At 33.3% G+C, this 13,160-nt stretch overlaps 1 protein-coding gene across 1 annotated transcript; it reads left to right on the top strand.

Annotated features, from left to right (window-relative positions):
- Positions 1 to 847: 847 nt before the first annotated feature.
- On the top strand, positions 848 to 12,535 carry LOC105771873 (uncharacterized). The gene is made up of 2 exons (XM_012593255.1): positions 848 to 1,003; positions 12,281 to 12,535. The coding sequence occupies exons 1-2, from the start codon at positions 848 to 850 to the stop codon at positions 12,533 to 12,535; spliced, it is 411 nt and encodes a 136-aa protein (XP_012448709.1).
- Positions 12,536 to 13,160: the final 625 nt, after the last annotated feature.

Raw genomic sequence — 13,160 nt, 5'->3', positions numbered from 1 at the left:
TATTTCAGTCATTTTACCTTTTAGGGGTATTTCTGTCATTTAACCCTTTAGGGGTATTTCGGTCATTTTACCTTTCGAGGGTATTTCGATCATTTTACCCATCGAGGGTGTTTAGATTATTTTACCCTTCGGGGGTATTTCAGTTATTTTACCAATCGGGGGTATTTTGGTCATTTTACCGTACGAGGGTATTTCGGTTATTTTACCTTTTGGGGGTATTTTGGTCATTTTACCCTTAGAGGGTATTTCGGTCATTTTACCCTTCGAGGGTATTTCGATCATTTGCCCATGAATCGCAAGTAGGCTTACCACTTGAGCAATCGCACGCCCGTAAGGTCACAAACGTCGTGTTTACGGCTTTTCAGCTTTTTGCCGATCTACGATTGAAGTGGGCTGATTACACACCTGACTTCGACAGAAAAGTGCAAATCTCCACATACACCAACCTAGATTCAACCAAACGTCATTTCATTAACTACAAAATTCGCTAATCAAACAAAGCCAAATGATGCTGTGGAAAAAATAGTACTCAAACCCTCTTACCGAAACAACTGAACCATACCCTCAGCTCCTTGGAGAAACACCAACCAACTATTGAACTCCACCTAGCACAAAAGCCACAAAACCCTTTACTTCCAACCCTTAGGTCGCATTCCGCTTAACCATGTAACCCAACAATGTACATACATTCATTCAAACCGCATCCCAAACAACGAATAACAACCACTTACTCACCTACCAATTGGTTGACAGGGTAGAGTGCAACTTGAAGCACAAGCACGAGAAAATCTAAAAGGGGATCTGAAAACTGAAAAGAGGCAAGGCAGGGAAAAGAAACAAAACTTCAATGGATAGAAAAGCACAAACCGAACCAGACAAAGGGTGTCCCAGAACTCACTTATCAACACTTGACCGAGGATACAAAGAAGAAGCAATGCTAATACTCCCTTTAAAAGTATCTAGAGTGGAGATAGAGCAAGAATTCAACAATGTCTGGGAAAAGGTAGGGGAGAGGAAGAAGCAGTAAAGAGGAGAGAGGAAGAGAGAAAAGAAGATTATGGAACCCAGAGAAGAGGGAGGATAAAGGGGATTCGGTAAAGGGGACTAATGAACTATTCGATCAAAGCAAAAAAAGAGGAGAAAACAAAAAGAATAAAAGGAGAAACAGGAAAACAAATGAGCAAACCCGAAAGGTACCCATAGTCTTTAGCAATATTCGGCACAAGCAAAAGGTGAAAGAAAAATTGACCAAATCAAAGCAGACGGAGAGAAAAACAACCCCAAAATCGATTCCGACAAAGCTTAAAGACCAAATTCAGCAGAAGCTTACCCCCAAACGGCACAACTCCCCCTCACTCTCAAACTCCATGATTTCCTCCTAAAAACTCTCCCATTATCCCTCCTTGATTTTCTCCACCAATTCCTCCTGAACTTCTCCAACCACTCCATTCAAAATCCATTCAAACTCTCCACAACTGTGTTTCAGTCCAACACCACTACATACACAGCTCAAGCAAACAAATAATTACTATCTTGAACAACCCAGGACTTGAACCTCAGAACTCAAGGATACTTCACACGCCACCTACCACTGGTGCAATAAGCTATTTGTGTCATAAAACAAGTATTATTATATATAAGGCCTAAGTGCCAGTGTCCAGATTCATTTAAGAGAAAAACAAAAAATTGTACCAAGGCCAAGACTTAAACCCAGGCTTCTCAAACACTCCCAAACACACCCAAATCACTAAACCATTAAAGGAAATAAGCAATCAGTGACAAATCATGAAAAAATTAAAGACTTGAAATTTGGGGCATTAAAGATGATGTTTCCAATAGCCTCTGAAATGACCCATATTTTGTGTCTTTACTTGGCTTTATTTTACGATAAAAGAAATATCGTAATGTCTACATCAGAGTTATATAGAAAAGAATAAATTAAGAAAGTAAAATTGTTCTGGGCTTTAAGAATTCAACATCTACTGTTATTGCAAATTGCAGTAATGGCAAGTTGTTGAATGAATGTCGAGCACCTAAAATTAAACAATTTCACTCTAAAAAAGGTTTCTTAGTTTAGGATTTTCCATGCGCAGAAATCCTAATCCACGAGGAAAGATAAAGTGGGTCGTTTTGTTCTCTTCATCAATTTATTGCCCATTTTTCATGTTGTTCATTGGTTAGAGGTACAAGAACGATGTTCATTAGTTTTAATTGTCTTATTGCAATAATTTTTACAATTCTTGAATAATTTATTTCTTTTCTATTATGTAAATGACAAGAACATAAGAATAGAACTCAACATTATCCTAATTTCGAAAATATATGGTTAAAGCTAATTTAAAAATTGCTTACACGTAAAATATATCTAAACATAACATTTAGTTTTTTTGTCGGACAATTAGTTATGCCCTCTCCTTTTATTACTTAAAATAAATAAATAAAATTAAATTATTTTCAAAAATTTACATTTTTATTTAATGATAATTGAAAATATTTAAGGTCTACGTAGTAGACCTAAAATCTGAGGTATAATCAAATTTAATTTTAATTCACTTGCACCTCATGCATGCATTTTATTGTTATCGACTTTTCTTTTCTATTTTGAAGCTTTAACAAAAAAGGATATGAAAATGTGAATTTTTAAATAAATAAAGCAACTTAAAAAGGTATGGTGTAGGCATATCATTAATATGGAATTGTAGGGGAGATAAAATCCGCTACAAGGAGAACTTCCAAAAATATATATTCTATTTAGACTCCATCTGCATTGAAGGCATGTGATTAATCTTAAAGTGAAAACTATTTATGCAATAAATCTTTGTCGATCAATCTTTCTAAGAAATTTCTGTTAATTTTATACCATTTGGTTGCAAAACTTGACATGGAATCTTGTAAGAAGAGAGAGCATATCCCACTATGATATATTCTTCTTTCTATGTTGCTTGAAAACTTTTTCAGGGGATCATGGAATTGAAAAGTGTATCCACGCAAGAATTGAAACTTGATCGGGTTATAAATATAAGGAAATTCACAGCCTTGATCTCAAAGGTTAGAAAAACAGGATGCAACAATTTTATTAATCACCAGTTTACTAAAAGTAAATAGAACACACCATGATAATTTGAATAGAAATAGCCCAAAACCCTAAATAGTCAAAGCCCGAGAATGGTACAATAGAGATTGTAGACCATATGTTGGCCGGATACACGAATATGTTTGTGTATGCCTTGAGGACTCCCAATAATGGCACGCCTAACAAACATAAAAGATAAAACAATAAAATAACATTTAACATTGTTGGCATTGAAGTACAAAACTATTGCAGATTAGGGCCATATCTAGGGGGAAAGGTAGAAGGGACATCCTCATCCATCGGAGCCTGTATTAAGGAAATAGCTGCAATCCTTTTGTCCCTTGTGATAGATTAACTTGTTAAACTCAGCGAAGTATTCGTCTTGTTCGTAGAGCTCCCTTAGGGTAAGCTGATCAATGGGAACTTTCCACCAATGATGAATTTCTGTTCCATGTGACCGTTGGGCCAAAGCAATCTCCTTTTGTTTTTCTTTTATTACATCTAGTTGGTCTTAGACATCATTGAAATCCTGTACAAGCAAGTTGATTCTTTCCTTACGGTAAGTCTCAACAGGAGCATCAGTGGTTTCCTCAATATGTTGGCTTGCGTTTGAAAAGCATTTAGCGACAGATTCAATAGAAGGATGACCAAACAAATAAGGTTTACTAGCTGGTGAGAAAAAAATAAAAAGAATCTTGTAACACCCCTATCCCGACCTAAACATTTGGGCCGAATCTGGTGATGTCACACTGTAACACCCCTTACCCGTATTCTATGCTGGAATAGGGTACGAGGCATTACCAAAATAAATAGACTTATAAACATATCAAATAGAGTTATAAAATTTCATCCAAATTAAAAACTTTCAGATTATAATCTTCGAGTCGCTAATTAGGGTTTACGAGGCCCAATACATACCCATTCATATGCTCAATATATCCGTTAAATCAATCCAATATTGAAGAATCCACTTTAAGTCAGAATCAATATTAATCACAATCATAAATCTTTTCATGTTATTTTCATATATCACTAACTGAACTTTGAATCTCAATTTACGAATATGTAATTCACTAACACATTCTGGTATACACAATGTTTAATTGATGAAATCATTTAATTGAGCTAAATTTCATATTCACTCCAAATTTTCTTCTATATCCATTAATGCTTTCACTTACCATTTACCTAACAAATTTCTTTAGCCAAGCTATCACACAACAATAATACATCACCTGTGCTTCATGAATTCAATGTTCGAATCTTATCACCATCAAATCCATGTCATTCGAATACTTAAAGTTTATTCAAGCATATATTATTGCGTTTCATATACCAAGCATATGTCAAAATTACGAATACGTAATCAATTAATTTGTCATTTATATGACTAGCAAATTAATCTCAAAATTCATAACATTCCATTACTTAAGATCTGCCATTATTTAACATAAACTAGCACCATGGCCGAATTTTCAGTATGCTATGTATTCCCCTTTTTCCGAATCACATAGCAAAATATTACAAATATGTATATATTTGAATACTATAATTATGCATCAACTTACCAATATGATTTAAATCATGAGCCACTCATGACATCATTTCATGCCAAATATACCACACGCATATGCTATGAAACTTTATTTTCTCTCATGAGCTTACCATGACCAGTAATGCACCAATATAAGCATCACTCCTATTTCAACATTTATCAATTATAATCAGAAATTTAACCAATTATACACAATTCATTCGTATACTTTATTTTCCTCCTCCTCCTCCACTTCATCCCACATCCTTTATGTATATAACATGCTTAAATAGCATTATACATAATTTCACTATTCACTTATATTTAAATTCAAAGCTGTCTAGTTGAGTTATAGTCACTAAATTATTTTTATCTGGAGCTACAGAGCTTCAAATTAAGTTTCGTTAATTTTTCCTGAAACTAGACTCATATATCTTCTTACCATAAAATTTTCAAATTTTTTTTAGCCAATTAGTAAATTTTATTCTTTAAATTCACCCTTGTTTCACTGCTCAACATCTCTGACTTCTCTTCACTAAAAATGAATTATCTCATTGTATAAAATTAATATCATATTTTTGTTTATTTACTTTCAAAATATCTCATTAAGTATTATAAGAATATAAATTATAACTCATAATTATTTTTGTACAATTTTAATTATTTTCCAAAGTTAGAACAAGGGATACCAAAATCAATCCGACCCTACCTCACTAAAATTCAAACATCTCAAAATATATAACTCTTTTGCTTGTTCTATTTATTTTATGTAAAATAGACTCATTAATATTTCATTTAATATCTTATTCACTCTCTAATTCAATTTCCACCATTTTGGTTATTTTTAAAAGTCACACTATTGTTACTATCCAAAACTGCTTTGTTGCTAATTTTACTTTTTCATAATTTCAGTTTTTCACTTCCAATCATTATTCAATTCAATTCCACACATATATTCATCATTCAATCACACTTAATCGTTACATGATCTCATGTATTTTCACTTAGTCAATTTCCCGATGAACACTTCGGAATAGTAACAGATACACGGTGGATTCAGCACACAGCAACCACCTTTTGTAATCAATGATATCTGGTGGGGTCAGCGCATAGCAACCACCTTATAATTAATGATACTGGTTCACATAGTACCCTGCACATAGTACTACACACATGATCAAAGCTATCCGGTACGCATAGTAGCCTGCACATAGTACTACACATGCGACCTATCATTCTGGTACACGTAGTAGCCTGCACATAGTACTACACACGTGACCATCACTTTCACTTTCACATAGCGGCCTACACACAGTCCATGCCACACATGTGATCATTTCTGTCACTTTATTCGTATCCCTTTTTATTCCGAATGTTCAATCGGGAAATTTCTCACTTTTTCTCATTTTTTCCTTTTTCACTAATCAAAGTCAATTCCTTATCTTTCTTGACTTATAATAACACATTTAACTTATTTAACACTCACATTATTCAATCCAGTCCAAAAATCATATTTTGGAAAAATTACATTTTTGCCCCTAAAGTTTCACAAAATTATCATTTTTCCCCTAGGCTCGAAAGTTAAACTTTATTCCTTATTCTTATGTTTTATGACATGCTGATCATTTTTACCTTCTATGGCAACATCAAATTCTCACTCTAACACTTACTTATGAACATTAGGTATTTTTACCAATTATGTTAATTTACTCGTTTTCACTTAAAATCGGCTAGCAAAAGTTATTTAACATAATTTAAAGCTTCATATTCTACCATAAAACATCAAAATAAACATATTTCACCTATGGGTATTTTTCCAAATATGAACCCTAGGTTAAATTATTGATAGAACAAGCTAAATCAAGTTACTGGGACTACAAAAACGTAAAGAACATTAAAAATAGGGCTTGGAATCACTTACTATGGAGCTTGGAAGCTTGAAAACCGTAAATATGGCTTCCCCCTTGCTGATTTCATTCACCATGGAGAAGATGGACAAATTTTTGGCTATTTTGTTCTTTTTAATTCTTTTAATTACAAATTACCAAAATGCCCCCAACATAAAAATTTCCTATTTCAGTTATCTCTTGTCCATTTTTGTCCAAAAAGTTAACCAATGGTCTAATTACCATTTAAGGACCTCCAATTTAAAATTTCATAACAATTGGTCACTTTTAACATGTAGAACTCAACTTTTGCACTTTTTACAATTTAGTCCTTTTGACTGAATTGAGTGCCCAAACGTCAAAATTTTGGAATGAAATTTTCACAAAATCATTTAATGAAATCGTAGATCATAAAAATATAATGAACATAATTTTTTTTGTCAAATCTGTGGTCCCAAAACCATATTTTGACTAGCCCAAAATTCGGGTTGTTACAAATCTCCCCGCCAAATAAAGTGGAAAGCTAAGAGATTTTCTTATAAATTCCTATGCATTGTTTTGAGCTTACCATTGCAAACAGATTAAAAGAAAAATGAAAGAAGCAAAAAAGTTACAAAGGAAAGCTTTACTAGCCTTTTAAATGGTTTGGAATGAAATTCTTCATGGATGAAATTCATATATATATAGGCAAATAAAAACCCTAGAAATTAAATGCTGAAACTAATTAAATTGCGTGATCAAATTTGATGTTCAACAATTGAATATCGTGTTAGTAAATAAATCTAGTCCTAAATTAGGTAGTTAAATATGTTTCTTGAATGCAATATAAATGTTCTATTATTGATCGTATATATATTATATCGAATATACCATAAATGAAACAAAATTCATGATATAATGGTACATGTTAAGTCAATTATATGTTAAAAGTATCGAATATTGATACCATTTTTCGGTAGAATTAGAAGCTAAATTAGAATAACTGATATAATGTCCAAAAATGGAAAGACTTGTACATAAATCAAGAAAAATAATGCTCCAAAACCATATAAGGAAATAAGGGATATCAAATTTCTTTCCTTGCAAATTTTCATAAATTCTAGAACAGGTTAGGTTGTACTACCATTGAAAGTATGATGATGTTGCCAATAGAAAGTGAAATGTCCCAGTTTTTGCGTCGTTACTTGGTTTTATTTTACAATCAATGAAATATCGCAATGTCTACATCAGAGTTGTATAAAGAAGAATAAATTAAGAAAATAAAATTGTTCTGGGCTTTAAGAATTCAACTCCTACTGTTATTGCTAATTACAGTAACATCAAGTTGTTGAATGAATTTTGAGCACCTAAAATTAAACAATTTCACTCTGAATAGGGTTACCTAGTTTAGGATTTTCCATGCGCAAAAATACTAATCCACGAGGAAAGATAAAGTATGCCAATTTGTTCTCATAATCAATTTATTTCCCATTTTTCATGGTGTTCATTGGTTGGAGGTACAAGAACGATGTTCATTGGTTTTAATTGTCTTATTGCAATAATTTTTATATTTGTTGAATAATTTAGCTCTTTTGTATTATGAAAATGACAATAACATAACAATAGAACTCAACATTATCCTAATTTAATAAAATATATGGTTAAAGCGGATTTAAAATTGCTTACACTTAAAATATATATAAACATAACATTTAGATTATTTTTGCCCGACAATTTGTTATGCCCCGTCCTTTGTATTACTTCAAAAAATAAATAAATAACATTTAAATTATACAAATGTATAATCAGATTTTATTTTAATTCACTTACACGTAATGCAGGCATTTTATTGTTATCGACTTTTCCTTTCTATTCTGATGTGGTGTAGGCATATCATTAATATGGAATTGTAGAGGAGACAAAATTCACTACAAGGAGAACTCCCAAAAGTATATATTCTATTTAGACTCCATCTGCATTGAAGTACTATCATTAATCCTAAAGTGAAAACTATTTGTACAATAAATCGTTGTCGATCAGTCTTTCAAGGAAAATTCTATTAATTTTATATCATTAGTCTCCAAAACTGGACGCGGAATCTTGTAAGAAGAGAGAGCATATCCCACTATGATATATTCTTGTTCTTACTTTGCATGAAAAATTTTTAACAGGATCATGAAAGTGAAAAGTGTATCCACGCATGAATTGAAACTTAATCGGGTTATAAATATAAGGAAATTCAAAGCCTTGATCTTAGAGGTTAGAAAAACAAGATGCAACAATTTTATTACTCACCAGTTTACTAAAAGCAAATAGAACACACCATGATAATTTGAATAGAAATAGCCCTAAACCCTAAATAGTCAAGGCTCGAGAATGGTACAATAGAGATCATAGACCATATGTTGGACGACTACATGAACACGTCCGTGTATGCCTTGAGGACCCCCAATACAGGGACGCTTAACAAACATAAAAGATAAAACAATTAAATAACATTTATCATCGTGGACATTATGTTAGAGTATGCCCAAAGATCAATCATGAGATGGTTGTAATAACATACTTGATTTATCATTTTTATTAATATAAGGCGTTACCATTATTATTTCAGTTTCTTTTCTGTGTGTATAAATAAACTATTTTATAATAATGTCCTAAGAATAATATGATTATTATTAAAAGTTCCTTATTCAAGTATTATTGTTGGATAGGACAAAGATTAAGCATTAAGACTAACATGTAGTTGGTTGATGATAAAGAGTTGTCATTGATATGAAATGTCAAAATCGATGCATGGATATGTGTGTTAGAGAACAACATATTTGACTGACCCGTTATGAGTATGTTTCTTGGATTATTATGTAATTGTCACAACATTACTCATAGTGATTAATATGTTTATGATCCTCAGACTTGAGATCATCATAATCCCAACATCGTGAGTTGTATATTTTGATACGATCAAACGCATAATCAGAATCGGTTGTTCTATAAAGGCTGATGTTGGATATACCACAATCTATGTAGAGGGATATGGTTGATCGAGATAGGATAAGCCCCTCCTACATAATGGGAGTAATATCTTAGGCCACTTGATTGAGTGAGACTAGAAATGCATGGCCATGCTCAAATAAGTTGATATGAGATGTCATACTTATTTGTATATCGTAGTCTGCTTAAGATATCAAGGAACATGGAAAGGACTATGCAAGTGTGACTATTCCATGACTTGTGTCCAATCTAGAGATAAAGGACTTAAGGATTATTGCATAAAATGTTAATCATAAAAAGTTTTATATCGAATCATGATTTCTTGTGACTTAGGTAGCAATGATGCATTGCTAGCCACTCATTGTTTGTAACATTGGAATCGTTCTAGTATTACTGCTAACGCTACAGGAACCTATAGGGCCACACCCTATATTTGAAATGAACAGAATAAAACATAGTTGGTATTGTGTTTGGTTGTCGCTTGAATTAAATTAATTATAGAATTAATTTAATTGGGTAATCAAATATCGAACACATTATGTACAAGGTTGTTGTACGCATTATGAGAACATGAATTTGGTCAGTATATAATTTCAAATAAATATATGGTTTACCGAAATTATATTATAATTAATGTAATTATAATTTTCGGTTTAAAATATTATTATATTTATTTTAATTTCTAGAAACCCTAAATATATATATATATAAGAATCTCGTTTTTCTTTGCTTGGGTCTAGCAGCAGTCAAAGAAAATTTTTTTCCAAACTGTTTTGGGGATTCCTTCTGTTTATAATCAACTGGGTGGATTACGTAGAAGCTGAGGTCACGATAGATTGCGGTTTGGTTCGATAGCAGATCAGACTACTCGTTGTTGAGGCGTTGCTGTCTACTCAGAATAAACATTCAGTAATTTTGTTACCTTTATCACCCCGATTCGTTCCTCACACATGGATCCGTGGTTAGGATCGCCAAATTTTTAATTTTTCTACTGTGCCGTAGGGGTGCCGATGATCCAACAGTAGGTTCAGAGCCACTTGTGTGATACGAACTCGGGTTTAAATACTTGGGTGATGCAATTGTATGAGATGCATGCTTTAATTTTATTAAATTTCTGACTGTTTAAATCGTTTAAGAGTAACCTGATAACCGTTCCTTTTGAAAATGGATTAAATTTTAATCATGGTGTTATGGTCTATTCAGTTTTATGTTATTACTGTTAAGTGTTAATAGATCTATAATGGTGCGACAGTGGTGTTGACAATTTCCAGTAAGAGCTAACTGGTTAATGGTACAAGGGTTGTTCCGACATGAAACCTCAGGGATTAAAATCCCGAAAACACGATTTTGTTGATAAAAGTTATCAAGTCGTGAGGTTTCATTTGAACGGGATATGCGGCTCGGCCCGCTCCCTGCACCTCCTCAGCCCCCATCTTCTTAACGTATGTTTTATAATAAATAAAACTAGGTGGGCCATAAAAGTTGAAAGGATATGTTATAATTCACCTTAACAAAGTGTTTAATCATGTATGCTATTTTTGACATGCACGGTGTTTGAAATGCATAGTTATAGCCCAACAGCCCATTTGATAAAAGGTTGTAATTTTATAAATACGGCCTGCGTGTCATGCCTTACTACTATTCTCTTGTATTTCTCTTCTCATCTTACTCCCTCGTATGTAAAACGAGTTTCTGCATATTGTAATTTGCAAGAGTTGCTTTGGACTAGCCGAGAAGGAAGATGGGCCAACCAGTATAGACTGATAGCTTGAGAAACGACTTACACCTTTAGGTTTCCTTTTGGTTCTCCCATTGGCTTAGGTTGCACCACCTTAGTTTATGGGCTATAACTATTGCATTTATTTATTGCTTAATTCATGTATGAGATGCTATGGATGTCTAAAGCATGCCAAATTTTAAACATGTTAAAATTTGATAATAATGAACGACATTAATTGATGAGATCAATTAAATGGCTAAATGGACTAATGTAAACCATAATTGGTGAGATGGAATGATCTTAATAAAATCCCTCTATTAAAATATTAAGTCAACATAGCCTTCTAATTTTGCCCTCATTAAGGCCTCGATCAATACTGTGTAGGTTCTGCTAAAGTGAAGTACGAGTATTTATCTTGATTAGACGCGAAGAATAAACAAGTGATATTTGCTGGTTAAAATTGGTTAATGACTTAACTAGGTTATTCTAATAGGATTAGAAACCTAGAGGGAAGTAATTTGGATAAATCATAAGATGATTAGAACAAGAGTTGTTCACCAAACTTTAGGAGTTACATATGATGTAATTAGCAAGTGTTTCTTACCTAGATAGCCATAATCTTGAGAGTAAAGCCAAAGCTGACTTAAGAGGAGGTGAAATATGGATCCTTAACCCACTTGAAATACTTTTCGAGAAAGTCTTTCCAAAACTAATATATGAGGGTATTAGTTTTGTAATAAAATAGTGGGAACATCATTTAATTAAGTCCTTTTAATGACTGGTATAAATTTGATAAATTTTCACACGCATAATTTTATTGTTGTAGATATATTATGGCTGCAAACACTAATACACTCTCATTGCGATCGGTCCTTGAGAAGGAGAAGTTGAATGGTTTAAATTTTCTTGACTGATTCCGTAACTTGAGGATTGTCCTCAAACAAGAACGAAAATTATATGTCATTGAACACCCAGTTCCTAACGAACCACCTGCTAATGCCTCGAGGGCTGATAGAGATGCTTGCAAGTAGCATCTCGATGACATGGTACACATTGGATGTCTTATGCTTGCCACTATGAATCCTGTGCTTCAGAAGCAACATGATGACATGGTTTCTTATGAAATGATTGAGCACCTGAAAGAACTTTATCAGGGGCAAGCATGGCAAGAGAGGTTCAATATCTCTAGGGCCCTATTCCAATGTAAGCTGGCTGAAGGAAGCCCAGTAGGACCTCATGTCCTTCAGATGATTGGCAATATTGAGAGCCTGTCTAAGCTTGGGTTTCCATTAAGCCAAGAGTGGGCCACTAATGTTATTCTCCAATCGTTGCCGGATAGCTACAGCTAGTTTGTCCTTAATTTCAATATAAATGAAATTGATAAGACTCTGCCACAGTTGCTTAGTATGTTACGAACTGCTGAAGGCAACATGAAAAAGGTTGGACCCAAGCCTATACTGATGGTCCGTAATAACAAGGGCAAGGGAAAGCCAAAGTTTAGACAAAGCCCAAGGGCAAAGGTAGGCCCAAGCCTGGAAAAGTAAAGGCTGCATTGAAACCTAAAGGTGGGGTGGCTAAGAAAGGAATCTGTTTTCATTGTGGTGTGACTGGACATTAGAAGCGGAACTGCCCTATCTATCTTGAGGAAGTCAAGAAGGCCAAAATAAGCGGAATGTTTGCTTCAGGTACTTATGTTATTGATATTAATTTATCAATTACTACTTCATGGGTATTAGATACTTGTTGTGGTTCTCACATTTGTACTTTTGTACAGGAACTGCAAAGGAGTAGGACTTTGGTTAGAGGAGATGTGGACCTACGAGTTGGAAATGAAGCAAAAGTTACTGCATTAGCTATGGGAACATATAATTTATCTTTGCCTAGTGGACTTAGTTTATGTTTAGTGGATTGTTATTATGTACCCAGTTTGATTAAAAACATTATTTCAATTTCTTGTTTAGACAAAATTGGTTT

The sequence above is a fragment of the Gossypium raimondii genome, chromosome 6 (genome assembly GCF_025698545.1).
Source record: "Gossypium raimondii isolate GPD5lz chromosome 6, ASM2569854v1, whole genome shotgun sequence".
NCBI lineage: Eukaryota > Viridiplantae > Streptophyta > Magnoliopsida > Malvales > Malvaceae > Gossypium > Gossypium raimondii.
This window is presented reverse-complemented; position numbering and strand designations above follow the sequence as displayed.